The sequence below is a fragment of the Xyrauchen texanus genome, chromosome 8, assembly GCF_025860055.1.
Source record: "Xyrauchen texanus isolate HMW12.3.18 chromosome 8, RBS_HiC_50CHRs, whole genome shotgun sequence".
NCBI lineage: Eukaryota > Metazoa > Chordata > Actinopteri > Cypriniformes > Catostomidae > Xyrauchen > Xyrauchen texanus.
This window is the reverse complement of record NC_068283.1, coordinates 44,094,850-44,122,529: the sequence shown is the minus strand read 5'-3', so window position 1 is coordinate 44,122,529 and position 27,680 is coordinate 44,094,850. Positions and strand designations below refer to the sequence as shown.

General features: G+C 38.6%; 1 protein-coding gene across 1 annotated transcript; it reads left to right on the top strand.

The window, feature by feature from the left end:
* The first annotated feature begins 10,887 nt into the window (after positions 1-10,887).
* LOC127648356 (transmembrane protein 100-like) lies at positions 10,888-16,669 on the top strand. The gene is made up of 2 exons (XM_052133019.1): positions 10,888-11,069; positions 14,041-16,669. The coding sequence occupies exon 2, from the start codon at positions 14,100-14,102 to the stop codon at positions 14,559-14,561; it is 462 nt and encodes a 153-aa protein (XP_051988979.1). The 5' UTR covers positions 10,888-11,069; positions 14,041-14,099; the 3' UTR covers positions 14,562-16,669.
* The last annotated feature ends 11,011 nt before the right edge of the window (positions 16,670-27,680 follow it).

Below are 27,680 nucleotides of genomic sequence, written 5' to 3'. Positions count from 1 at the left end.
TCTTCACACTTATTACAAAAACACAACTTTAATGAGCTTTAATTCTACATTATCCACTTCAGAGACAGTTTTGCACAAAAATCCATTATCATGTTATACCATCATTTTATTGCAATAAATGTTCACCTGCCAATAACAGAGAGACCAACGAAAAACTGTTTAAAAATGTTTTAAAGTTACAGCCCATTCAGAGGTAGATGTGGAAGAAATAGGCTAATATAAATATATACCAGCACCAGAGGAACAAAGAAAGAAAAGGGAAAATAATAGACAAAATGACACGATAAATTATTGAAAATCAAACCATGGGATAGTCAAAACTGAAGCAGATGTCACAAGGAGTGTGACTGAAATTCCATGAATTCATTTTCCGATCGATAATGAGCATTAACAGATAAGTGCACCACTATAAACCACAGCAGTACATTAATGAGTGTTTAGAAACACATTCACCATATACATCAATGTTCAGATTTCAGCAGCTGGTTGCACGAAACCCCCAAAGTTAAGAAAACACATAGCGACAAGAAAGTGAGCCTTGTTATTGTTGTGCGTCGACCATGTTCAGCCATATGACGTCTCTGGACCACGAGGGTGGCCATCGCCTGCCCGAGTGCCTGCGCTGTGACCTTCGTGGCTCTGAGGGCGAGGTCGGTGGCAGAGCGCAGTTCCTGCGGCACGTCGGGATCAAGACTACCCTGTCCAGTCCAGCCTCGTGCTCACGGCGGCCCGGGAAAGCATAACGGACATCCGCGTGTTAGCCTCAGATTGGGCGAGCAGACCTGAAGGTGGCAGCCCAGACGAGTCATCAGCATCAGACGCCGCTTACGCTCTCTGATGCAGCGGCGATGTCGTCATCCAATTCCGAGCCGCTCTCATCCCGAGCTCAGACAGAAGCAAGCTAACGTGCCTGGGGGCGGGTGGTTTGTGGGGAGAGAGAACGCCGCTGGAATCCATCCAACAGCAGTGCTTTGCGACAGAGGTGAGTGGAACAGTAGTGAGACTCAGCTTGCTGTTGCACAACCGCTCGGCTCTGAAGAAAAAATCTGACCGACAGACACATGCCCGCTTCCCTTTATACCCGTATGTATGGGGTGGGACATGCAAATTCTGTCTGCCAATTTCTCATTGGCCTTTTCTCAAGTTCAGAGGTACGCAAGGCTCCCAAGGAAGACGCCTTATATCACTTCATTCGACACAACGTCGAGTGAGTGACAGAAGGGGAAAATAGTATTTTTGTACTATATTAATACTTAAACTATTTCATATGAGCAAAGCAGAGGTGACAATAGATGAGCAGGGAATGTATGTATGTACATTATTAATGATAAGGGTCATCTTAAATTAAGGGCTTTCTGGGATCTGAATCGCAGAAATCAGAATATTGTTCTTATTGCTGTGATGAGAACAATAACAGTAAACTTACACTCAAAAAATGTATTCAAGCATTTAAATTTCATCAAATGTGAAAAAAAAAAAAAAAAAAAACGTACTATTTTAAGTTTTATGAAGTTAAAAATTGCACGATTCATTTGGATGTGATTTGGTTATGAAATTGAAATGCATTCATAAAAAAGTGGGCTAAAATATATTTTTGAGAGTGTATTAAGTGTATTGCTATTTTTCTGGGATTTACTGTGCTCAACATTCATTTGTAAACAGCAAATAATCCTGATTTTTATCATTTTGGGCATAAATATAGGTATTTATAATATACTTTCCATGCAAATCCTCAAATATATTTGCAGCTCTCTTGTTATTGCATTTAATGAGATTGATTTGATTTCCTGACAGTAATTCTGCTAGACATCATGTGCTCAGGATGCACTCATAAATGCAATTTCATTTCCCAACCATCAACCATTATATAAAAACAAACATTAGTGCTCATTCCAGGTCTAAAATCAACAGTTAACGCCAGATTTGATCAGATATACAGAACATATTGAACAGCAGGTGGGTCACATATTGTAAACACAGATGACCAGTGAAGTCCACTGTACAAACTATATCCACAGCATCCAATCTCACCCACAGGAGGCGCTGAATACTACATCAATCACACCTGATTTACAGACTAATAGGAAAGAGCTTCAGTAGGAACTAATAACTTCACTGGTACAGTAAAGACAAAACTGTCTTGTAATATTTAAGTGCATGTTTGTATTTAGCTGTGTGTGGAAAAACCAAACATATCTCAAAGGCACCATAAAAATGCAAAATCAGCCCTGGGAATTTGGGAAGAAAGGCGCAATGATTGAGTTTGTGCATTCACCATGCAACATTCAATATTTAGCTATTTACTACTGAAGTGCTATGAATTTAAATTACATTAAAGGTGCACCAAGTAAATATTTACACATTAAAAAGAGTTTTATCCCTTAAGAAATTAAGGAATATTAAAATTAAACAGTTTTAAATTATATATACTGACATGAGATGAAGCCTCCAGTCATATCAGTGTTCTATAAAAGAGTGAGGAGTTATCGCAGGCCTTCTGCACGCATCGCTTGTCGTCTCTGCAGTAGTTTGTGCAGTTATCGCAGGCCTTCTTCGTGCATCGCTTGTCGTCTCTGCAGTAGTTTGTGCAGTTATCGCAGGCCTTCTTCGTGCATCGCTTGTCGTCTCTGCAGTAGTTTGTGCAGTTATCATTAAAGAAATTCATAAAATAAATACAAAAATTTACATGATGCATTTCGGTAAGCAGAGTTTGTCAGGCACAAATTGGTCACAGGTGTAAATATAATCAACCAGTCATTTATGTAATAAATACAAATGTATTAAAAAGAAAAAACTGAATTATCACATTGACATAAGTATTCAGACCCTTAACTCAGTACTTAGCTGAAGAACCTTTGGCAGCGATTACAGCCTCAAGTCTTTTTGGGTATGATGTGACAAGCTTTGCACACCTGGATTTGGGGATTTTCTGCCATTCTTCTCTTCAGATCCTCTCAAGCTCTGTCAGGTTGGATGGAGACCTTCGGTGGACAGCCATTTTCAGGTCTCTCCTGAGATGTTTGATTGGGTTCAAGTCCGGGCTCTGGCTGGGCCACTCAAGGACATTCACAGAGTTGTCCCGTTGCCACTCTTGCGTTGTCTTGACTGTGTGCTTTAGGGTCATTGTCCTACCTACAGCCCAGTCTGAGGTCCTGAGCACTCTGGAGCAGGTTTTCATTAAGGATACAGTATCTCTGTATTTTGCTGTGTTCAGCTTTCCTTCATCCCTGACCAGTCCCCAGTCCCTGCCGCTGAAAAATACCACCATGCTTCACCGTTGGGATGGTGTTGTGCAGATGATGAGCAGTGCTTGATTCCCTCCAGACATGACCCTTGGAATTGAGGCCAAACAGTTTCATTGGACCGGAGAATATTTTGTGCGTGTCTTTGGCGTCCGTGTGGCCACTCTGCCATAAAGTCCAGATCGGTGGAGTGTTGCAATGATGGTTGTGCTTCTGCAAGTTTCTCCCATCTCCACACATGATCTCTGGAGCTCAACCAGAGGGACCATCGGGTTCTTGGTCACCTCTCTTATTGCACCCCACCTTTGACCACACGGCTTGGTTTTTGCTCTGATATGCAGTGGACTCCAATCAAAGTGTAGAAACATCTCAAAGATGATCCAGAGAAATGGGATGCACCTGAGCTGAATATCAAGTGTCATAGCAAAGGGTCTGAATACTTATGTCAATGTGATTGTTATCAGAAATTATAAGATATCAAAAATCTGTTTTTTTTTTTTGTTATTATGGGGTATGGAGTTAGATTAATGTGAAAAATGTTTTTTTTATAGCATTTTAGCATAAGGCTGCAACATAACAAAATGTGACAAAAATGTAGGGGTCTGAATACTTTTCTGAATGCAACGTATATCTATATATACAGTACATATATTCTCGATAGGTTCAGTGAGAATCACCCGTTTATTTCTAAAAACTTGTTTTTCAAACATGCATCCATGCTTGTAGGATACATCCCAGTTGGACAGCAGTAACAGATATTTCACCTCCCAGTATATCGCTTTCTGTCCACCGTAGTTTTTCTCATGCAGTTCTGAACAGACGACACACACACACACACACACACACACACACACACACACACAGTACCATAAAGAATCAGGGCAGAGTTCAAGAGGGAGTTTTTATGATGAGAAGAACATTAGAGCTTTTCCAGATGAGCGTGAAGGAAAACAATGAAAGAATCATGAGACATACACGAGCATAGCATCTCTCGAGAGAAACGTTACTCAGTCACACAGAAACATCACAGTTTACATACACACACACACACACACACACACACGACTCATGCTGTGAGAGCTTTAACAGAAACACAAGAACTGACAGAAACACACATTTACTGTTACACATATTTAAATATGAAATTAATTAAATGGGTTAACAGTGTTCAGTTTAATGCATTGCACATTGGATGCTTTAAAGGAACAGTTCACTTACAAATGAAAATACAATTGTGAAACACAAAATAAGATGTTCAACGGAATGATTTCTTAAGTCGCCATTCATCTTCACTGAGTGTAAACAAAATGCAATGAAAATAAATGGTGACTGTGTGTGTGTGAGTGTGTCTGAGTGTGTGTGTGTGTGTGTGTGTGTGTCTGAGTGTGTGTGTGAATGTCTGAGTGTGTGTCTGAGTGAGTGTGAGTGTCTGAGTGTTTGAGTGTGTGTGTCTGTCTGTGTTTGAGTGTGTGTGAGTGTGTGTCTGAGTGAGTGTGAGAGTGTCTGAGTGTGTGTGTCTGTGTGTGTGTGTGTCTGAGTGAGTGTGTCTGAGTGTGTGTGTGTGTGTGTGAGCATGTATTTATCACTTTGTGGGGACCAAATGTCCCCATAAGGATAGTAAAACCCGAAATGTTTGACCTTGTGGGGACATTTTGTCGGTCCCCATGAGGAAAACATCTTATAAATCATACAAAATTATGTTTTTTGAAAATGTAAAAATGCAGAAAGTTTTCTGTGAGGTTTAGGTTTAGGGGTAGGGTTAGGTTTAGGGGATAGAATATAAAGTTTGTACAGTATAAAAACCATTATGTCTATGGAAAGTCCCCATAAAACATGGAAACACTACATGTGTGTGTGTGTGTGTGTGTGTGAGTGTGTGTGTGTGTGTGTGTGCGTGAGTGAGTGTGTGTCTGAGTGTGTTTCTGTGTGCGTGTCTGTCTGTGTTTGAGTGTCTCTGTGTGTGTGTGTGTGTGTGTGTGTGTGTGTGTGTGTGTGTGTGTGTGTGTGTGTGTGTGTCTGTCTGTGTGTGTGTGTGTGTGTGTGTGTGTGTGTGTGTGTGTGTGTGTGTGTGTGTGTGTGTGTGTGTGTGTGTAGGTCTCATTAAAACTGAACTGGAAATCTTTTACCAGACCTTCATCATAAATTTTTGGTTCTTTTAAAATATCTTGTATGTACATATTTGACTGTTTTAGCCTTGACCAGACATTTAATATTAAACTGTAAAGATACAATATGAAAATCCATAATATTTCATGTTTAAATCATCTAAAACAAAGAGTGAAATAAACAGAAACATTTCAATATTCATTGTGTGAAAATTATTTCTATTTTTTTAAATTACGACTGTCCCACAGCTTCTTTATTTCCAGCACACAGCACATGTGCTTGTGTACCAAGTGGACTAAAGTGTCATTTGATTTCAAAATAATTCATATGGATATAAATATTACATTAATGAATTATGTCTTATTCAATTAACATTAAATTATATATTAATAAATATGAATAATATTATAGATATTACAATAATAATTGTATAATAATAAAAAATATATAATAAAAATACATATATATTATTAAATATTAATAATATCATAGACGTTAAATATTATATTATAATATTAATATGGCTAATAGTATAACATTTAATTGTCTAACAAATACAATTTAAACTAAACTAATTCTATAGTAAATATTAATAATACAACAGATATTAAAATATATATCAGATGTTACAAAAGTGAAAAAGTGTTATTCACAAACGCTGAAACGTACGGAGAATGTCTTTTACCCAAATCAAAGCAAGAACGGACCAGGCCAAGCTTCATGAGGAGTTCATGTTCGCCGGTGTCTTCAACACTCATTACTGACCCACAGAGCTCTTCTGTTGAAACTTGCATGTCAGGTCACACTGGCATCAGAAAACATCTGTTTTCATGTTGCTTGACATCAGCCTCAAGGAATCAAAGCTGGTGAATTATTCATGAAATAAAACATTTTTGGTTTAATTTTGAAAGCTCAACAGTGACTCATGAAGTCTCGCTCATGATTGGCTTTGACGTAGGAGTCGCACTGTTTCCTGTAGTTCAGATCCATGTAGACATCTGCACAGAGCTCTGGCGCACAGCTGGGCAGAGAACCGAACGCTTTGTACTCGTACAGACCCGTTTCCTGTTAAACATGACATTACAGATGAACACACTGCTTAAGCCTATCACAGATCACAGCTATGCACACGCCACAGTCGTAATGATAAACATGCGTCATTATATTTCACAGAAATTGCATTCATATGGACGCACTAGAGGGAATGCGTGCAAAAACGGAGCACCTGACAGCATCAGTCGAGGTTGATTTGCATGCATGTTTTTGCTCATTTATCACTGAAACATCACAATCTACAGGTGCAGTCACCTGAAACACATCGCTAAGTTATCTAAACAGATCAAATAGTCTCTTTAATGTTGTTAAAGACCTATTGTATATTATGCATTATGCATATGTTACACTACAGGACACAATGCAAGGTATTACATATAATGTTATATGCTATATACATATTTAATATATATTACAAAATCATGCATTATATACAAGTTATGTTTTAATAAAAAAAAAAGCCATTTCAAAAGCATAACTTTATGTTACATATTAATGTTTTGTTACATATTATACAAATTAACATATTTTGCATAACATATTGCATTGGTCATGGAGTAGCTGCACTGTCAACAAACTCTCCCGCTGCATTTATGATAATACATGTTTTATAGTATGTAGCAAAACATTTTATGCATGAGGAATTGCATTGTGTATGACAGCACTGTCACACTGACTGCATTGTGTAATATTGTTATGTTATATAATGTTAAAAATGAGAGGTGGTTCCTCTATAGTTTAATATTATATATATTTTGCATTGGGTTTGAGATGACTACACTGACAAAACACGTATTTAATACAAATTTACCACAATGCATATCAGAAATTTCAAATGTTTCTATATTATACATCACAACACACCTTGCATTGGGCACTGTCATGTGATTAAAACCACAACATTCACTCATCATGCTATACATTATATATACGTTATGTTATAATGAGAAGAACGTATTTTGTATAGTGTAATATTTTATGCTTTGTTGTTGTGTGACATTGGTCATTGAATTGTGATTGAGGTGAGCTCATGGTGCGCGCGCATCATTGACCTTATGAAACAGTCGGTATATTTTGACGCCCATCGTCTCGGTGAAGAAGTCCCATCCTCCGTCCAGCTGCGGTTCGTCCAGCTCGAGCCACGCCCGCTGAAACGCCTCATCGCTGAACACCACCGCCATGATGCGCGCTCACCAGGCGTGTCATTGGAACGCAGCGGAGTGACGTCATAACTCAGCTGCTCAGAAGCACGCGTGACGTCAAAAGGACGTGCCTCTCATGTGTTTGTTTATAATCAATTGTCTGCATCTTGTAAATATATATATATATATATATATATATATATATATATATATATATATATATATATATATATATATTCATTTTTTATATATTATAAATGAAGTGGTTTGAGTGCCTAGAAAGCACTTATAAATGTAAGGAAGTATTATTATTATTTCTGTCTGTCCCAATTATTAATTTATCTAATGAAATTATTATTTTGAATTTTTGTTTTTGTTTTGTTATTGCACATAAATCAAAAATTAACTTTAATGTATTTATTGTTTATTGATGTATTTATTGTAGGCCAAAATAAAACATAAATATTTAAATTCTGTTATTATTATGGTACCAAAAAATATGGTAATATCATCATACATGAATGCCTGCTATAAAAACAGTATAAATATATCTATATTTATTATTAATTATTTATTGCATTTGTATTTATGTACTTATTTCACATAAATAAATAATTAATGTTCATTTATTTTTTTGTTTTCTTATTTCTTTTGTAGGCCAAAAATTATATTGTATCATGGTACGTTTTTGCAAGTGAATGTATTTAGGTTCAATAACATTGATGTTTTTAATTTTAATGGCAAAATAAAATTATTTAATGTATTTTTTTTAAGCATTTGTTAATTTTGCCTTTATGTGGTTATTTCACATAAATAAATCATTAATTGTAATTATTTTATTTATTTGTATTTGATTTGATCAGTTATTGGCAATATGAATATTATTTATTTTTGTGGGCCTACATAAAAAAATCTGTTACCAAAAATAAGGTAATGTTTTTAATTTGATCTGCTATGAAGACAATATAACGATATTTCATCTTGTATTTTTAATTATTTATTTCCCATAAATAAATCAATATTTTCACAAATGTTATTCTTTTTAAACTACCAAAGACATGCAGAGACTGGATGAAGTTTGTCTATTGTTGTAACCTTTATAAGCCGTATACAAACACCTGCCTATGTGCAATTAGGAGCTGAAAACAGTTTAAAAGTGTCTTTTATTCCAGCTGGTTAAGATATAAACCTATGTGCATAAAAAAAGTATTGCATAAACACATGTTTGATTCCTGTTTGTCATTAAATCGTGAATGCAGGCCCCTGTTATGTAATAAATATCCTGACAACACCTCTGACTGTGATCCGGGATGACAGGCAGAGAAAGAGCAGAAACCCAACGCCATAACCTTTGTTTCCACATGATATTCAACACCAGCAGCCTGTTACATGACAGCGGTGTGTTAACAGTTTCCAGAGCAGCTCAAATATTGATCCTGCATCAGTTAATCAGTTGCATTTCCTGCATTTCCTCTAATTATTCACTTTGAATGTTGCAAACGTCAAATGACGACTCTGAAGCGTCTAAAGGTCATGATGTCAGTCAGAGATCGGAGCGACATCCCCACCGAGCGGTGCGGTTAGGATAAGATTTCCTCTGGGAAGGAAGGATTTAGACAACACCCTGCATCACGTTACAAGAGAAAAGGAGGAAAATGATGTGGATGTGTATAACAGCAGACAGCTGAGCTGAATAATCAAAATGAACAACATACAATTTAAATAACAAACACATTCACATCCACACAGATATTTAAACGAATCCACAAACACAGTCTTTTATGAAATGTTACGTTCTGACTGTATGTGTTGTATAAGTGGGGTTCATGTGTATATACTGTATATGTGGATAATATATATCTACATTGTATTGGTATGTTTGTCTACACCAAGAACTAATCATTGTTTTAGTTGTTTTGCATGCAGTGTTTGTATGTGGTCATCAATTCAATGCAAATGTGAAATAGGTTCATATTTGGACATTAATGCATGAACTATAACCAGAACCAGACACACAACCAGAGTGATATACAGCAGTTCTTATAGACACTTGGTGTCACTTTATACGTTTTCTTAAGAATGTTTTTAAAAACATTCTATCATAAGTTCACGTGCATTTCAAATTTCAAATTCAAATTCAAATCAAAGTATCGTGGCATTTCAATCCATTTGAACGTACACTAACTGAGGACCTGTTGAGAATTAAACAATTTACACTAATAATGAATGGTATGTCATTAAAAGACTGTTACGTGCTTAATACCAGTTCTGCTCAATTAACAGCATTTAGGGCATAATGTTGATTTTCAGAAGTAATATTTTCGACTTGATCCTCATTTAGTTAAAAAAAGGGCAAAAATCAGTAGTTAGAGTTAGAGGCACTTACAATGGAAGTGAATGGGGGCCAGTCGATAATCATTAAAATACTCACTGTTTCAAAAGTATAGACACAAGACATAAACAATATACATGTAAACATGATTTTAGTGTGATATAATCACTTACTAATCTTATCTGTGTACAGTTATATCCAATCACGATTACAGTAAGACACTTACAATGGAAGTGAATGGGGGCCAGTCGATAAACATTAAAACACTCACTGTTTCAAAAGTATAGACACAAGACATAAACAATATACATGTAAACATGATTTTAGTGTGATATAATCACTTACTGATCTTATCTGTGTAAAGTTATATCCAATCACGATTACAGTAAGACACTTACAATGGAAGTGAATGGGGGCCAGATGATAAACATTAAAATACTCACTGTTTCAAAAGTATAGACACAAGACATAAACAATATACATGTAAACATGATTTTAGTGTGATAAAATCACTTACTGATCTTATCTGTGTAACGTTATATCCAATCACGATTACTTAACATATCCAATATTACAACTTTGTTGTCATGACAACAAAACCATATAATCCCTGTGTATTGTATTTAACTTTACACAGATGAGATTAGCAAGTGATTTTATCACACTTGAATCATGTTTTCATGTGTCATGTTTACTTCTGACATTTGTGTTGCATTTCAATGTGTATGGACTGGCCCCCATTCACTTCCATTGTATTGTAGATTCCTCAATATAGCCATTTTATTATTATTATTTTATTTTATTTTTTTAAGTTAAATTATTTTCAGTGGTTATCAACATCATTCCACACATGCTGTTGATTTAGCTGAACTTTCAATGCATTACTTTAAAAGGTAGCTGTTTTAAAGTGTTTATGTTTTCATGAATGGGAGAACCAGTCTCTGGCACTCCTCCCCCTGTGTTCACACTACATACTGCAGTGTTAGTTCATACACAGGAGGAGGTACACAGACACACGTCTAGTCATTGACACATACACAGAGCTCAGATGAGCGCAGTCAGTCTCTCACACTCCTCGTGAGGAAATCTTGAGTTGATCAGGAGCTCATTCAGTTTGGATCAGAATTGGACTTTAAAGTGTTTGTTTGTCTGAAAAGGATCTTTGGAGGGCAGGATGGCAGATGTGTGTGTGAGGTGAGTGACTTCACACTGTCTCACATTACCTTTGCACAACATGCATCAAGCCCAAAATTCATCTACATATCGGATCCATATTCATTATTTGAACGCGTAATAACAAATAATACAGTTGTATTTCAGTAAAGGGTTTGTGCATGACTTTTAAATAATGTTTCTGCAGCCTTCATGCGTGCCATTTTCTTAAATATACAGTAGTCAGAGAAATACAACAATTAGCTTAACTTCTCAAAAACAGTGTTAATGTTAACGTAATAATAATATAATGATGTTTAATGGAATCATATGACGTGTTTACGGTATCAAACTGCATAAGTGATGGAGTCAATACGTTTTTTAAATGTTTAAAACTTGTGTTTTAAGGGGTGAATAATCTACGGATCAGTCATATACCATTATAATATACAATATAAAACAATACAAACAGGCTTCCTGACATTTTCTCTTCAATGAATGAATGGACAGTAATTAAACTGGAGTCTGAATGACTCTAATCGACATTCGTAATATTCAAGTACCAGGTTGGGAACTGAATATAAACAAAACTTCATGAAATTACTTTTGTTTGGGGTCTCAGAGACTCCAGATGAAAAACACAAATAAAGGCGATGCATTTGCTGTCCCACTTTATATTAGGTGTCTTTAACTACTATGGACAAACATTAAAATGCATAAAAACATACAATGTATTTATTGTGAACTACATGTTCTGCAGAAGTGACAAAGATTCATGTTTGCCTGAGGTTAAGGTACGGGTAGGGTTAAAGACAGGGTTAGGGGTTAGTGTTCGGGATTAGGGTTAGGGGTTTTAGGGTTTGTGATTAGGGTTAGGGGTTCTGAATTAGGGTTAGGGGTTCTGGAATAGGGTTAGGGATTCTGGATTAGGGTTTGGGATTAGTGTTCAGGATTAGAGTTAGATGTACTGGATTAGGGTTCGGGATTAGTGTTCGGGATTTGTGTTAGGGGTTCTGAATTAGGGTTAGGGGTTCTGGATTAGGGTTTGGGATTAGTGTTCAGGATTAGAGTTAGATGTACTGGATTAGGGTTCGGGATTTGTGTTAGGGGTTCTGGATTTGGATTCGGGGTTAGGGTTATGGGTTCTGGTTTAGGGTTCAGGATTAGTGTTTGTGGTTTTGGATTAGGGTTCGGGATTAGTTTTTGGAGTTAGGGTTATGGGTTCTGGATTAGTGTTCGGGGTTCTGGATTCGGGTTTGGGATTAGGGTTATGGTTTCTGGATTTGTGTTCGGGGTTCTGGATTAGGCTTCGGGATTCGTTTTCTGGGTTAGGGTTATGGGTTAGGGTTCGGGATTAGTGTTCGTGATTTGGGTTAGGGGTTCTGGTTTAGGGTTCATGATTAGTGTTTGTGGTTTTGGATTAGGGTTCAGGATTCGTTTTCTGGGTTAGGGTTATGGGATCTGGATTAGGGTTTGGGATTAGTGTTCGTGATTTGGATTAGGGTTTGGGATTAGTGTTTGGGATTTGGGTTAGGGGTTCTGGATTAGGGTTCGGGATTAGTGTTTGGGGTTAGGGTTATGGGTTCTGGATTAGGGTTCGGGGTTCTGTATTAGGGTTTGGATTAGTGTTTGGGGTTAGGGTTCGGGGTTCTGGATTAGGGTTCGGGATTAGTATTCGTGATTTGGGTTATGGGCTCTGGTTTAGGGGTTAGTATTCGGGATTAGGGTTAGGGGTACTGGATTAGGGTTCAGGATTACTGTATAGGATTAGGGTTAGGGGTACTGGATTAGGGTTCAGGATTATTGTAAGGAATTAGGGTTATGGGTTCTGGATTGGATTAGGGTTAGGGGGTAGGTTAATATTTAGATTTGGGGTATGTATAACAGTGTAATTTCAGATGCAATTAATTGCAGGTATTCTATATGTAAGTGCAATGCAATGTTTGTACATAATAAGTACATTGTTCAAATTGGAGTTGTTTTGGTTTTCAAATGGGAAGAGCCCATAGATAGATGTCACTCTGAGCATATGCTGACTGACCACCGCATGAATGACACATGCAGAGCTGCCACATTCCCTGGAGAGCTCGGGATGTGACATTAAAAACAACCCAATGAAACACAAGCCGTTTTTTCAAGGGGCTTTTTCTTATGAGGTCCAGCAGAGCTGCCAAACTCCTGTGACACTTCGCACTGACCGATAAGCAGTATACCTGTAAAGTTCAGATTTGTTTATAACCATTATGAGTCACTTTCACTTTATTGTCATGGTCCCACAGCCCCCAATGCTTTAAAAACATAATAGGAGTAGTTTCCAAATTAACCAAATGTTTTCCATTTAAATTATTAAAACTTTCTCTCTGACAAAACTAAAGCCTTTGTTCCAATGCATTGTACTATAAAGTTACTATAGTGGATAGCAGTTCCCATTTCTGCACAGTTCATGCCCACTTGAAGGCTAAAACTTCAACTGTGCCCAATAGGCTTTCGTTTTGTCAGAGAGAAAGTTTAATAATTTAAATGGAAAACAATTGGCTAATTTGGAAACTACTCCTATTATGTTTTCACGCTCACAGCATTGGGTGCTGTGGGACCATGACAATGAAGAAGGGAAAGTGAATCATGAGGGTTATAAACTATTCTGAACTTTACAGGTATACTGCTCAACGGTTAGTGTGAAGTGTCACGGGAGTTTGGCAGCTCTGCTGGACCTCATAAGAAAAAGCCCCTTGAAAAAACGGCTTGTGTTTCATTGGGTGGTTTGTAATGTCATATCCCGAGCTCTCCAGGGAATGTGGCAGCTCTGCCTGCGTCATTCATGCGGTGGTCAGTCAGCGTATGCTCAGAGTCACGTCTATCTGTGGGCTCTTCCCATTTGAAAACCAAAACAACTCCCTTGCCACAATAATGTAAGTCAGCTTCAAGTTGCTTTGGGGTTTGTACTTTTATTAGTTATTATTACTTAAAAATGAAAAACTGTTGTTTCAGACATACATTACTTCTCCTCATGTAGGTGTGGAAACGTGAGGAGGGACCATAAAGAGGCAGAATAAAACGGAAATACAGCGACTGATGCCGCAAAACACATTGATCTTTGACCCTGCGATGCCCACCAAGCCTGTTAAAGACGCCATGACGATCCCTGGAACCCCTGAGCGAATCCTGACCGAGAAAACCAACAACAACGATGCTTCTCTACAACCAGAGCCACTAGAGACGACTGTCACCATTCCTCTCGTCAACGAGGTGCAGTTAACGGCGGCCACCGGAGGGGCGGAGCTATCCTGTTACCGCTGCACTGTGCCATTTGGCGTGGTGATTCTGATCGCGGGCATTGTGGTGACCGCCGTAGCTTACAGCTTCAACTCTCATGGTTCGACCATCTCGTACTTCGGACTGGTGCTGCTCTCATCCGGACTCGTGCTGCTTGCGCTGAGTGTTGTTTGCTGGAAAGTTCGTATGGAGAGAAAGAAAGAGCAAAGGAGAGAGAGTCAAACAGCTCTGATGGCGCACCAACGAAGCATCTTTGCTTGAGGATGGAGATCCGATACGAATATCCAACCAGCGACTCTGAAACCTTCGCAATGGATGCGTCAAAGTATTTTCAGCTCACTGACAGGAATATGTGCTGATGTACATGAAGGACTGAGGCTAGATGACCTGTTTGCTTATGAAGAAACTGTTCGGCAACAGGGCCACGTGCGTGAAGGAAATCGTATGGTGAAGAAATTGTAGTTGGAATCGGCTTCCGAGAATGAATTGCGACTATAACGCTGTGAAATGTAACGCTCTTCGCCATTACCGTCATGTTGAGTTAATGCTGCCATGATCAACAGAAAATGTTCACAGACATCAATTTTCAACAAACTCCCATTTACCATGCACCTGCCGGTTGGTGGGCGGTAATATTTAAACAATTGCACAAAGAAAAAGGTGCAAATAATAAGATGTGTCTCAGCTAAAAGATTGAGCATTTACATGCATACCAGTAATGATAAATATACAAAAAACGATGTTAAACCGTACACTGGCATGCGCACAACGCTTGCACACATTGGATAAGCAAGTAAGAAAGCAGGTAAAGGTGTTTACATGCAACACGATATCGGGCTAATGGGCAAAAATCTTCACCACTTAAACAGGCTTGAACAATTTATGACCATTTATGACCTGAGAAAGAAAGACATTTATGGCGTTTACATGACCACACACGTTGTTGCCTTATTACGCATAATCGGCATAAGATCGTACATTGTGCTTTTAAACAAAATTTGGTTTACCACTTGCATTTTTGCGGCTCATAATATCACAACATCCATTGAACAAGGCAAATAGCATGGACTTTTATGAATAAGGTGCGCTGGAAAGAATGTTTACATGCATACCAATATCTACATTTACATTTATACTTATGCATTTGGCAGACGCTTTTATCCAAAGTGACTTACAGTGCACTTATTACAGGGACAATCCCCCCCGGAGACCCTGGAGTTAAGTGCCTTGCTCAAGGACACAATGGTGGTGGCTGTGGGGATCGAACCAGCAACCTTCTGATTTACAGTTATGTAGTGCTTTAGCCCACTACGCCACCACCAATCCCACTTGATTTAAATAAGCTGACAGTGAATGTCTGGTTAAACTGAATGGCTAGCAAATAATGTATCTGAGCTGAAATACAGCATGCAAAAGTGGCAACTGTTTAGTTATTTCAGGCCTGAGAGTTTGCAACAGTTCATCGAGGCTAATGTGTAAAGCATCATTCTGGATCTGGAGACCCAAAGCTGTATGTGTCCAGATGTTCAGACACAGCTGGGACAACAGTTACCCTTTACAAAAGTCGCTCAATAGGCTTCTCTCTTTCTTTCTTTCCATCGCTTTTTTTCTTTTCCTGTTCTCTATTGATCTCTTTCGCCCGTCAGGCAGAATGCTTGGTTAGCTGGGACGCGAGCCAAGGCGAACTTAACAAAAATTGAGAGCAGTAACCGCTGGGCAAACCCAGAGAGAGGAAGTGGCATATTAATCCCTGGCTGTTTCCTGTCCATTAGGATTAATGGAAAGATGCAGTCTGAGACGTAAAGGAAAGGGAGGTGAAAAAGAGGAAACGAACAACAATGATTTTTCCTCACTGAGAGTGTATTTCCCCCGTCTTTATCACAGACACATGGTACTCATATCACTTGTATTATGATATATAGGCAACAAATGGCTGGGAAACCAGAGTTATATTTTCAATTATTCAATCTGTTTTGCTATATTGTACTCTAGATCATGTGGACAGACATACAACATAAATAAAGTGTTAAGTGCACTCTAATTTGAGTTGTTGTGTGTAACAATGTGAAGTAATTTAAAGACTATTAACCACATACGTAATATGATAACCATACTTAATATGTATTATGTTGTTGTTTTTCTATAAGTATGCACTTTTGATCATTTTAATGAAATGCAAACAGGGAAGAAATAAATTATAGATCTTAAATGTGATTTCAGGTGCGTAATTTCTTTTATTATATTAAATAAAACATGTCTTATTCTTTTATTATTTTGACACCATAAATCACTTTCTGCTGTTTGGTTTTGTGCGTGGAAATGTGATATCTGTAAAATGTCAATAGAACTATTTTTAATAAACTTGTGAACTGCTAAATATGTTACATTTGTATTTTAAACTTGTGAAGGCTGAATTCTAAAACAGATCTTTCTGATAACAATATCGATAAAAACAGGAGATAAACATATAGGAGATATGTTTTTCTACTGTGAATAGTTTAACTAAATGTATTTATTATTTTTGCAAAGCATCACCTTGGCAGTCACCCAGACCACCCCAGAAACCACCTAGCAATGCCCTAGATACCACCCAAAACACCCCAGCAATTGCCTAGCTACGATATAGCAACCACCCAGAGTACACCACCAACACCCTAACAACCACTCAGAACATCTTGGTAATCGTAAAGCAACACATTAGCAACACCCTGCAATGCCATAGCAAAAATCTTGCCACCACCTAGCAACGCCCTAGAAACCACCTATAAAACCCTAACAAACTCCTTTAAAAAACATAGCAATCACTCAAGCCATCTTGGCAATTCTAAAGCAACACCTTAGCAACCACCCAAAAATCCCTTGCAACCCCTTAGCATCCACCCAGAACACTCTCTATAGCATCACACTAACATCAACTCATAACATCTTGCAATCCTTAAGCAACACCCTAGCAACCACCAAGAACACCCTTGCAACCACCTAGCATCCACCCAGAACACCCCAGCAAACACCTAGCAACACCCTAGCAACCAACTAGCAACTCCCTAGTTGCTCCCTAAAAAACACCTTTCAAAACTATAGCAACCAAACAAGACATCTTGGAAATTATAAAGCAATACCTTGCAATGACCCAAAACATCCTTACGACCACCTAGCATCCACCCAGAACACCCTAGCAACACACTAACAACCACTCAGAACATCTTGGCAATCGTAAAACAATACCTTAGCAATCACCTAGCAACACTATAGCAACTGCCCAAAACACCTTTGCAAACACATAGCATCCACCCAGAACACCCTAACATCATGGCGTGAGTTTTACACAGGCAAGCAAAAAGATATACTTGCACTTGTAACTGTTGTGAATTTGAAATGTAAATTAAAAATGTCCTTATTGTAAACAATAGAGCCTATTTCAAACCAAACAATTGTTATATATTAACTCTTTAAAGCATTATAGTTTTAGTGGCCTAAAACGATCAGAGCTACATCAATCCTCCATAGGTGATCAGTTGTGGCCTTGAACTGCTTGGTTTAAAATAGCCAGACTTAGAGATGTATTTATAGGCAGCATTTGCATTGCTATGCGTTTCCCTGACACCAGACACTACAACTCAATGGTGTGCTTGCGTCAGAGGAGCATCCACGACACAATTTGTCAGATTTAATGGTCAACGGGTGGGGAGATAGACAGCAAAGACATGCTGACACCTGACACATGGATCAGATGTTTGATGCTCAGTTAGAAGTCGTTTCAGTAGGGCAGAAAGTTGTGAAGAGGGAACATCGAGAGGTGACGTGGAATATGACAGGTGCTGCATGAGGTGCTGGACAACAGTGTCATCCAGCAACCTCAATGCACATCCACTGCATAATATGTTACTGAAACATAAACCATAAAAAACATTATATTACTGTAGATGTTCTGTATAGAATAGTATGTTATCTTTTTGAGTAAATCAAGTTCTATTATTTACATTACAGAACCCATGTTCATAACATCATTATGACGTGGTTCTTGGATGTGTGGGAAGGAGGACATCTTGCAATCCTAAAGCAACACCCTAGCAACTACCAAGAGCACTCTTGCAACCATCTAGCATCCACCCAGAACACCCTAGCAAACACTTTGCAACACCATAGCAACCACCCAGAACATCTTAGCAACACACTAACAACACCTCAGAAAATCTTGTCAATCGTAAAACAACACCCAAGTACGACACCCTTGTCACCACCTAGCCACGCCCTAGAAACCACCCTTAAAACCATAACAAACATATTTCAAAACCATAGCATGCACTCAATCCATCTTGGCAATTATAAAGCCGCACCTTAGCAACCACTCAAAAATCCTTTGCATCCACCTAGCATCCACCAGAACACTCTAGCAACACACTAACAACCACTCAGAACATCTTGCAATCCTAAATAAACACCCTAGTAACCACCAATAAGGATACCGCCGCTCCCTATATGCATACTATGCAGTCTGTGCAGGGCACCAACTCCCTAGGGGGGCACCATCTTACCCTAGGAGGGCACCAGAAAGTCCAATGGCTGCCCTTACTCACGTTATACGTTATTCAAGGACCCAAAAGCAGACAATCGATTCACGCTCATATCACGCAAACACCCATCCACCCCACCCCCCCATCTCCCCCACCGGCCCCAGTGTCGGCCCTGACCATCCACCCAGAACACCCCAGCAAACATCTAGCAACACCCTAGCAATCACCCAGAATACCACTGCAACCACCTAGCAGCAACCACCCAGAACACCCTAGCAAGCACCTTTCAAAACCATAGCAACAACTCAAGCCATCTTTGCTATTATAAAGCAACACCTTAGCAATGACCCAAAACATCATACCACTCAGAACATTTTGCAATATTTAAGCAACACCCTAGCAACCACCAAGAATACCCTTGAAACCACCTAGCATCCACCCAGAACCCCCTAGCCTTGAACATTCAGAGGTGATGTGGAATATGACAGGTGCTGCATGAGGCGCTGGACAACAGTATCAACCAGCAACCTCAATGCACATCCACTGCATAACATGTTACTGAAACATATCGAACAGAAAGAATTTCCCATAAAAATATTATTATATTGTAGATAGTATAGTATGCTATATTTTTGAGTAAATCAAGTTCTATTATTTACATTACAGAACCCATGTTCATAACATCATTATGATGTGGTTCTTGGTTGCATGGCAAGGAGGAGGTGGGAGTCGGATGAGCATCCAAACATAAGACTTTTGTTGAAAACACTTTTCAGTGTGACTTTTCAGCACACAATCCTCGACCCACACACACACACACACACACACAGCTCCATGTGTCACTCTCACTGTTGGATTTTCAGCCCAACGTGGAATGCACCCATCAACTCGGCTGCGTGCATCTCTCTCTCTCCGTGTGTCTCTGGCTGCGACTTTATCTTTCGCCCGCTAACACCGTACTCGCCAACAGCTGTGAGATAATTCTCCCCAGGTGTCCATCCACCCCCTGCTCACCACAATCATGTTGTTGTTAAATGGAGTTATGGTATCCCTCCCAGTTATGTTATTATTATATCCAAGCTCAAATCTCAACAACTGTCTCATTTGTTTCTGTTTCAATTTCTCCTAAGGGATTTTAGGAGAACATCTGAGACCGAGTTGATATTAAATGTAAAGTAATTTAGATATACGTTGAGTCTACTTTGCAATGAAAGAGCTGAAAATGTTTGTCCTGACTGCAATCATTCAAGCTGATTATTTGTGAACTAATGAGGGTGCCGCCTGTTCGTTTTGGCTTTGATTATTGAGGGAGAGAATATAACATCGATAAAGTTTCATCTAAACTCCGATCTGCCCCTGCAAGCTCTAGCCAAACCCTAAAGCCATTTAATAAACAAACGGTTTAAGAAAACATGTGGTTCAACTCTCAGTGTTTCAGTTTAATTTGATTAAAGCTGACTCATGCAGAGATATTTCTCATGGGAGAACCAGGGGGTTCTGAAATATGAGCCGAGATCTCCGTGTCTCTGTTGAAGGCATTCGGGCCCTGAGGACACCGACAGTGCTGAAATATCTGGGGCCAGATTCAGTGTACTGTGTGTGCATCAACTTGAGAAGGATAATCCCATGACCTCACTCCCTCCACCCATCTACTCCACCTGATTGTGAGGAATCAGTCAATCAAACGAGGCCCGCCCTGCTAGCAAACAATAAGCATTTTGCATTACATTTATTCCCGTCAGGGGTAAAGGACACTCGTGACAGTTCGTACGAGACTGCAAATTCTTAAGATGTCGTTAGACTTGGCTCATACTAAAAGATACGACTTTTATTGCCATGGAGAACAACCACTTAACAAACAGAATTTCGATACAAAACAGGTATCAAATTATAGCAACGTTGTATTAGATTTAGGGTTTGGGTAACAGGTTAAACTTGTTCAATAGTATCATTTGTTGGTTCGATTATTTTTCTCCATGGAAGTAAAAGTAGTACGATTTTGCATGACCCAACTCAACTTTTACGATTTCGCCATCTCAGACTATTATTACGACTCGTCAATGACAGCATCACCCGTTTGTACAATTGATCACACAGGAAGTCGGCTTGTTGTTTCTGAAAGTCCAGGTACCCTAGGATCGGCCACATCCTATCATACATTCCCCACATTTCGGAATCAGTCCCAGCATGATTACCTTCCCCTGAGGCGCGATTAGAAGTGCGTTGCTTCCGCAGAGTGGGAGACCCAGGTTTTGGATCCCAAGTTGAAACCTGGAAGTATTTACAGGCAAATAATCAGTGACATGCATAATCACGTACTTGCATTTTTCCCCATCCTTACATTTTTATTCCATTAATGGTTAGGTTTGGGGTTTGGGTTGGGTTGGGGGGGGTTGTGTTCAGTTTATAAAATATTTACATATACATGTATGCATTTGGCAGATGCAAAGTGACTTACAGTGCTCCTATTACAGGGACAATCCCCCCGTAGCAACCTGGAGTTAAGTGCCTTGCTCAAGGACACAATGGTGGTGGCTGTGGGGATCAAACCAGTGACCTTCTGATTACCCAATTATATAAAAATATACATTCCTCTTTATTGTGTTACAGCCTGTACGGCTGGAAACAACTCCCTTTTGGCACCCCTCTGTGGACATTTCATCCGGAAAATGGAGTTCACTCGAGCCCATTCGCCCAACAACACTTACCGCTTTGGCCACTGGGGGCAGTGTTCCGCATTTCAGTAAGCACAGACTGATTCTAGCTAAAGAAAAGTGTACCTACTGTGGCCGATTTTACAGTGAAATCAGCCGGAATGGATGTGATGCGGTGCACCACTTTTGAAAATGTGACAAACTGGAATTTAACAGCTATAGGAGAGAAAGCGTTTTGGTCTATTCATCGAACTATCTTATGGCTTCGGAAAAATTGTATTATATATATAGGGTATAAATCCTTTGGACATCTAAAATGGTACTTTCATGGTCATTTTTGGAGCTTGAAGGCCACTTGACACTTTATGCCATCATTGTAATGTAAAAGCAATGTGAACAGTCATCAAAATTTCTCCTTTTGTGTTCCACGGAAGAAAGAAAGTCATACAGGTTTGACATGACTGTTTGAAATACAGTTTATAATGTTTGCATTCCTCTTCAATGTATTACATCCTGTACGGCTGAACAACTCGCTTCATGACTCACTTTTGGCGCCCCTCTGTGGACATTTCACCTGGAAAATGGAGCTCACACATGTGTATACGCCCAACAACACTTACCGCTTTGGCCACTGGGGGCAGTGTTTCAGAATTACAGTGATCGCAGACCGATTTTAGCTAAGAAAAGTCTGAACTGTTTCCGATTTTACTGTGATATCAGTCTGACTGGATTGCGATGCACCAGGTTTGAATAAGGTGGAGGCACAACTGGAAGTTAAAAGCTATAGGAGAGCAAGATTTTCAAAAACATCTTACATTTTGGTCTATTCCTCACACAAACATGTTACTATATATAGGGTAAAAATCTTAAATGGTACTTTCGTTGTCATTTTCGGAGCTTGAAGGCCACTTGACACTTTACACCATCATTGTAATGTAAAAGAAATGTCTTGTTTTTTGTTCCACGGAAGAAAGAAAGTCAGGTTTGAAATGACATAAGGGTGTTTAAACAAAGTTTCAGTTTTGGAGTGTTTTGGAGTGATCTGTCCCTTTAAACCTCTCTTTGGTGATTTGTGACAGCAGTTGAACGAGAACAGAGTGAACTTGGGGAATGTGCTGTAATTCAGTGTGAACGACCTTAAGATAAAGCGCTGGCATTCGTGGATGTAACGCACTGTGATAAACCCCCTACAGTGGCTCTGCTCTTTAAACTCAAGTATGTGAATCCATTCATTAGAGCTATTCATTTCATTCTACATGAGACGTGGTGAATAACAACAAAGATATCCGTCGCCCTGCTGTATTGTGTTCCTAACGGCATAAAGCATCACTGCTGTCAAGAACAGCCTGACCTGTGCTTGAGAAAGCTAATAGATCTGCTTTAGTGTCTTATAGAGAGACAGAGTGAACAATTAATGCTCTTCAAACTTAGTCAGGGCTTCAGGGATGGAACTTCTCAGCGTGGGATGTTGTACGTCCTGTGCCAGACAGTTCTAGCAACCGGCTGCAAGGAGTGACATGACTTTGAAGCAGAATACTTGTGTTGTCCATATTGAGTAAGCTGAAATATAGCACAGATTCCATCAAAAAAATTGCACTTCCAGAGTGAGGAAAAGGGTTGGAGATCTCATTCTGGACCCACTCACCCAGCCCACTACCTTTTTGAACTGTTGCCTTCTGGCCGGCGCTACAGAGCACTGAGAACCAAACCTGTCAGACACAGGAACAGTTTCGTCCCTCAGGCTATTCTGTTTTTTTTGTGCTCTGGAAGCTTCTGCCACCAAGACAAATTCCTTGTATGTGTAAGCATACTTGGAAATAAAGCTCATTCTGATTCTGATCTGAGCGATTCGTCTCAATAAAACACTCTGACGTGAGCCAGGTCATCAACACCACTTCATTCGCATTGACAGGTTAACTACCAAACTTTTCACAACGTTGAAGAGCAGGAAGGAAGGAATAAGAAAGAATGAGGTTTTCGTGATGGCCTTCAGAATAATGTGAACCTCCTTTGACTTTGCAATACACTGAACTCTCTGAATGTTGCAACAGTGATCTGCATTTCAAAAGAAGGAGTTGGCACAAGTTTTATGTGTCTGGTTGAAAGTTGAGAAATCGATTGAAACAAGCAGGAAAGGAAAAATCACAGATTTCTTTCATAACTTTAGGGTGTCTCTCAGACAGCACTGAGATTTAATGGAGAGCACATGAACGCCTTCTCAGTTTCTGCTCTTTAAGGAATTTTAGGGGTTCATTTTTTGGTATTTAAACTAATAATTATATACACACAAGTTTAAATCCTTAATATATATATATATATATATATATATATATATATATATATATATATATATATATATATATATATATAAATAAGAAAATAAAACTTGTATTGTAGTTACAATGAGGCACCAACATTGGACGTCAATGTGACCAGTCCAGAAACATTAAAATACTCACTCTTTCAAAAGTATAGCCACAAAACTTCAATATTAAACATGTTCACATGGTTTTATTGGTTAATAACCTTTTCGGTGTAAAGTTATACCCAATATTACAACTTTGTTGTCATAACGACGTCATGTCGGTAAACATTTTAATCTGGTAAATGCCCCAACGCAGGCGAATCCCTCATTTAATCAGAGTAAATCATGTTTACATGTATATTGTTTATGTCTTGTGTCTATACTTTTGAAACAGTGAGTATTTTAATGATTATCATCTGGCCCCCATTCACTTCCATTGTAAGTGTCTTACTGTAATCGTGATTGGATATAACTTTACACAGATAAGATTAGTAAGTGATTTTATCACACTAAAATCATGTTTACATGTATATTGTTTATGTCTTGTGTCTATACTTTTGAAACAGTGAGTATTTTAATGATTATCATCTGGCCCCCATTCACTTCCATTGTAAGTGTCTTACTGTAATCGTGATTGGATATAACTTTACACAGATAAGATTAGTAAGTGATTTTATCACACTTAAATCATGTTTACATGTTTATTGTTTAAGTCTTGTGTCTATACTTTTGAAACAGTGAGTATTTTAATGATTATCGACTGGCCCCCATTCACTTCCATTGTAAGTGTCTTACTGTAATCGTGATTGGATATAACTTTACACAGATAAGATTAGTAAGTGATTATATCGCACTAAAATCATGTTTACATGTATATTGTTTATGTCTTGTGTCTATACTTTTGAAACAGTGAGTATTTTAATGATTATCATCTGGCCCCCATTCACTTCCATTGTAAGTGTCTTACTGTAATCGTGATTGGATATAACTTTACACAGATAAGATTAGTAAGTGATTTTATCACACTTAAATCATGTTTACATGTTTATTGTTTAAGTCTTGTGTCTATACTTTTGAAACAGTGAGTATTTTAATGATTATCGACTGGCCCCCATTCACTTCCATTGTAAGTGTCTTACTGTAATCGTGATTGGATATAACTTTACACAGATAAGATTAGTAAGTGATTATATCGCACTAAAATCATGTTTACATGTATATTGTTTATGTCTTGTGTCTATACTTTTGAAACAGTGAGTATTTTAATGATTATCATCTGGCCCCCATTCACTTCCATTGTAAGTGTCTTACTGTAATCGTGATTGGATATAACTGTACACAGATAAGATCAGTAAGTGATTTTATCACACTTAAATCATGTTTACATGTTTATTGTTTATGTCTTGTGTCTATACTTTTGAAACAGTGAGTATTTTAATGTTTATCATCTGGCCCCCATTCACTTCCATTGTAAGTGCCTCAATGTAACTTTGACTTTAGCTGAGTCTAAATTATATTTTGTGGAAATCACTATAATGCCACAAATGCTGTTGATTGAGCTAAACCTGTATTAAACCCAAAATATTCCTTTAAGAAAAAAGACCCCAGTGACCTCAAGCCTGTCCTCTAGAGTTTAAATTGAGATATCTTTAATTTCTCACTCAAATGTTTTGCTTTGACAGCAGTGAGATAAAATGGTCCCTTTTTCATATGTCTCCTATTTCTCAGACATTTCTGCAGCAAGAAAGACCCCTGAAGTCAACTATCACACTGAACTGCAGTAAAACCATGATTAACTTTAATAAGCAATCGATGAAGGTATCGCAAGGGAACGCAAAACTGTTTCAGAAAACGAATTCCCTCCTTGGACTCTAAAGGGCCCCATTGTGTTTTGTTCCATTTGTTGTACTGTATTTAGCTTTAAATAAAACATTTTAAAAATGATCTTTGACCAAGATTTTGTGTGTGTGTGTGTGTGTGTGTGTGTGTGTGTGTGTGTGTGTGTGAGTGTGAGTGTGAGTGTGAGTGTGTGTGTGTGTGTGTGTGTGTGTGTGTGTGTGTGTGTGTGAGTGTGAGTGTGAGTGTGTGTGTGTGTGTGTGAGTGAGTGTATGTGTCTGTGAGTGAGTGTGTGTGTGTGTGTGTGTTTTTGTGAGCGTGTATTTATCACTTTGTGGGGACCAAATGTCCCCATAAGCATAGTAAAACCCGAAATTTTTGACCTTGTGGGGACAATTTGTTGGTCCCCATGAGGAAAACAGCTTATAAATCATACTAAATTATGTTTTTTGAAAATGTAAAAATGCAGAAAGTTTTCTGTGAGGGTTAGGTTTAGGGGTAGGGTTAGGTTTAGGGGATAGAATATAAAGTTTGTACAGTATAAAAACCATTATGTCTATGGAAAGTCCCCATAAAACATGGAAACCAAACATGTGTGTGTGTGTATGTGTGTGTGTGTGTGTGTGTGTGTTTCTGTGTGTGTGTCTGTGTGTGTGTCTGTGTATGTGGTTGACTCAGCCTAAAATGAGTACCTGGTGCGGTGTGTAAAACATCGCCACTGGGGAGACAAAGGCGGTCGGGCGTGGTGCTGGCCACCCACCCCCTCGTGTACCGTTCCGGCCTTCAGAGGTGCACGCTAACAGCACTTGCCCCGACAGTCTGTTGAAGGCTAAATAGGGGCTCTTTGTCTTTGTGTGTGTAAAAACCACAGTGTGCAAACAAACTTGCATTTAAAGTAGTTCAATCTGGCATTTGGTAGTTGATTGATTAATGAAAGTGGAGAATAAATATATGTTATATTATTATGGACAGTTTTGTCCTCTAAGGTCCTGAATGTGTTTTTTTAATCTGACACTGCATAAAAAATACAAATGCACCAAAATAAATGTTGTTGCTAATCATTGACATATCCCAGACTGATAATCCTCTTAGCATTTAGTATATGGAAAATAATTATTTTTGATCAGGACTGATGTTAAGTCGGTGAAAGGGGAAAATAATATGGCACATTTTTGTCCTCTAAGGACCTCTGAGTAACTTTTTTAAATTGACGCACAAGGGTAAAATCATCATTGAAAAAAGTACAATTAAAGGAATACTTAAACCGAAAGAGATATTTCTCTGATTACCTAAAGGAGAAGATTTTCAGTGAATAAATACTTAAATGTTGGTCTATTCTTCACACTAAGCTATTGAATGACTTTGGAAGACTTGGAATATTGTGCATGACTTGCGTGAACTACTTTCATTGTGGGTTTTATGTCCTTTTTGGAGCTTTAAAGTCATGGTCACTTTGACTTGTCATAATACGGAAAAAGAGTTGCCCAAAAATCTAGTTTTGTACTCACACACACACACACACACACACACACACACACACACACACACACACACGCACGCACACACACACACACACACACACACACACACACACACACACACGTGCACACACACACACACGCACACACACACAGTTCCTAATTAAACCCAGCAGTGTGTGCTCAGGGTGCTCAGCCTTTGTTCAAATTTCCTCATCAAGAGCTGCTTCATATTCGCAGAGCTGTCCATCAGACAGACAGATGTGTACCACAATGCAAAACAGGAGGAAAGACGTCAAGACCCTCGCACGGGACACCACAACGTTTGATTGAAATCTTTACTACATTGTTAGAAAATGACTCTCACATGCTCTGACTCATTCACTCGTGAGGTTTCAGAGTTAATATGGACACAATATGCATGAACATGCGTAGAGCAGCGATTACATTTTTTAAAATCAAATTAGACCCAGGCCCAACCAGAATATTGACTCCAAATATATGTTTATAAAACATTTTTAAAAATGCACAATTTCTTATTTCTGAAAATTTGAAAGTAATGTTTGAATGCGTCGCTTCTCTTTTAAGGAAA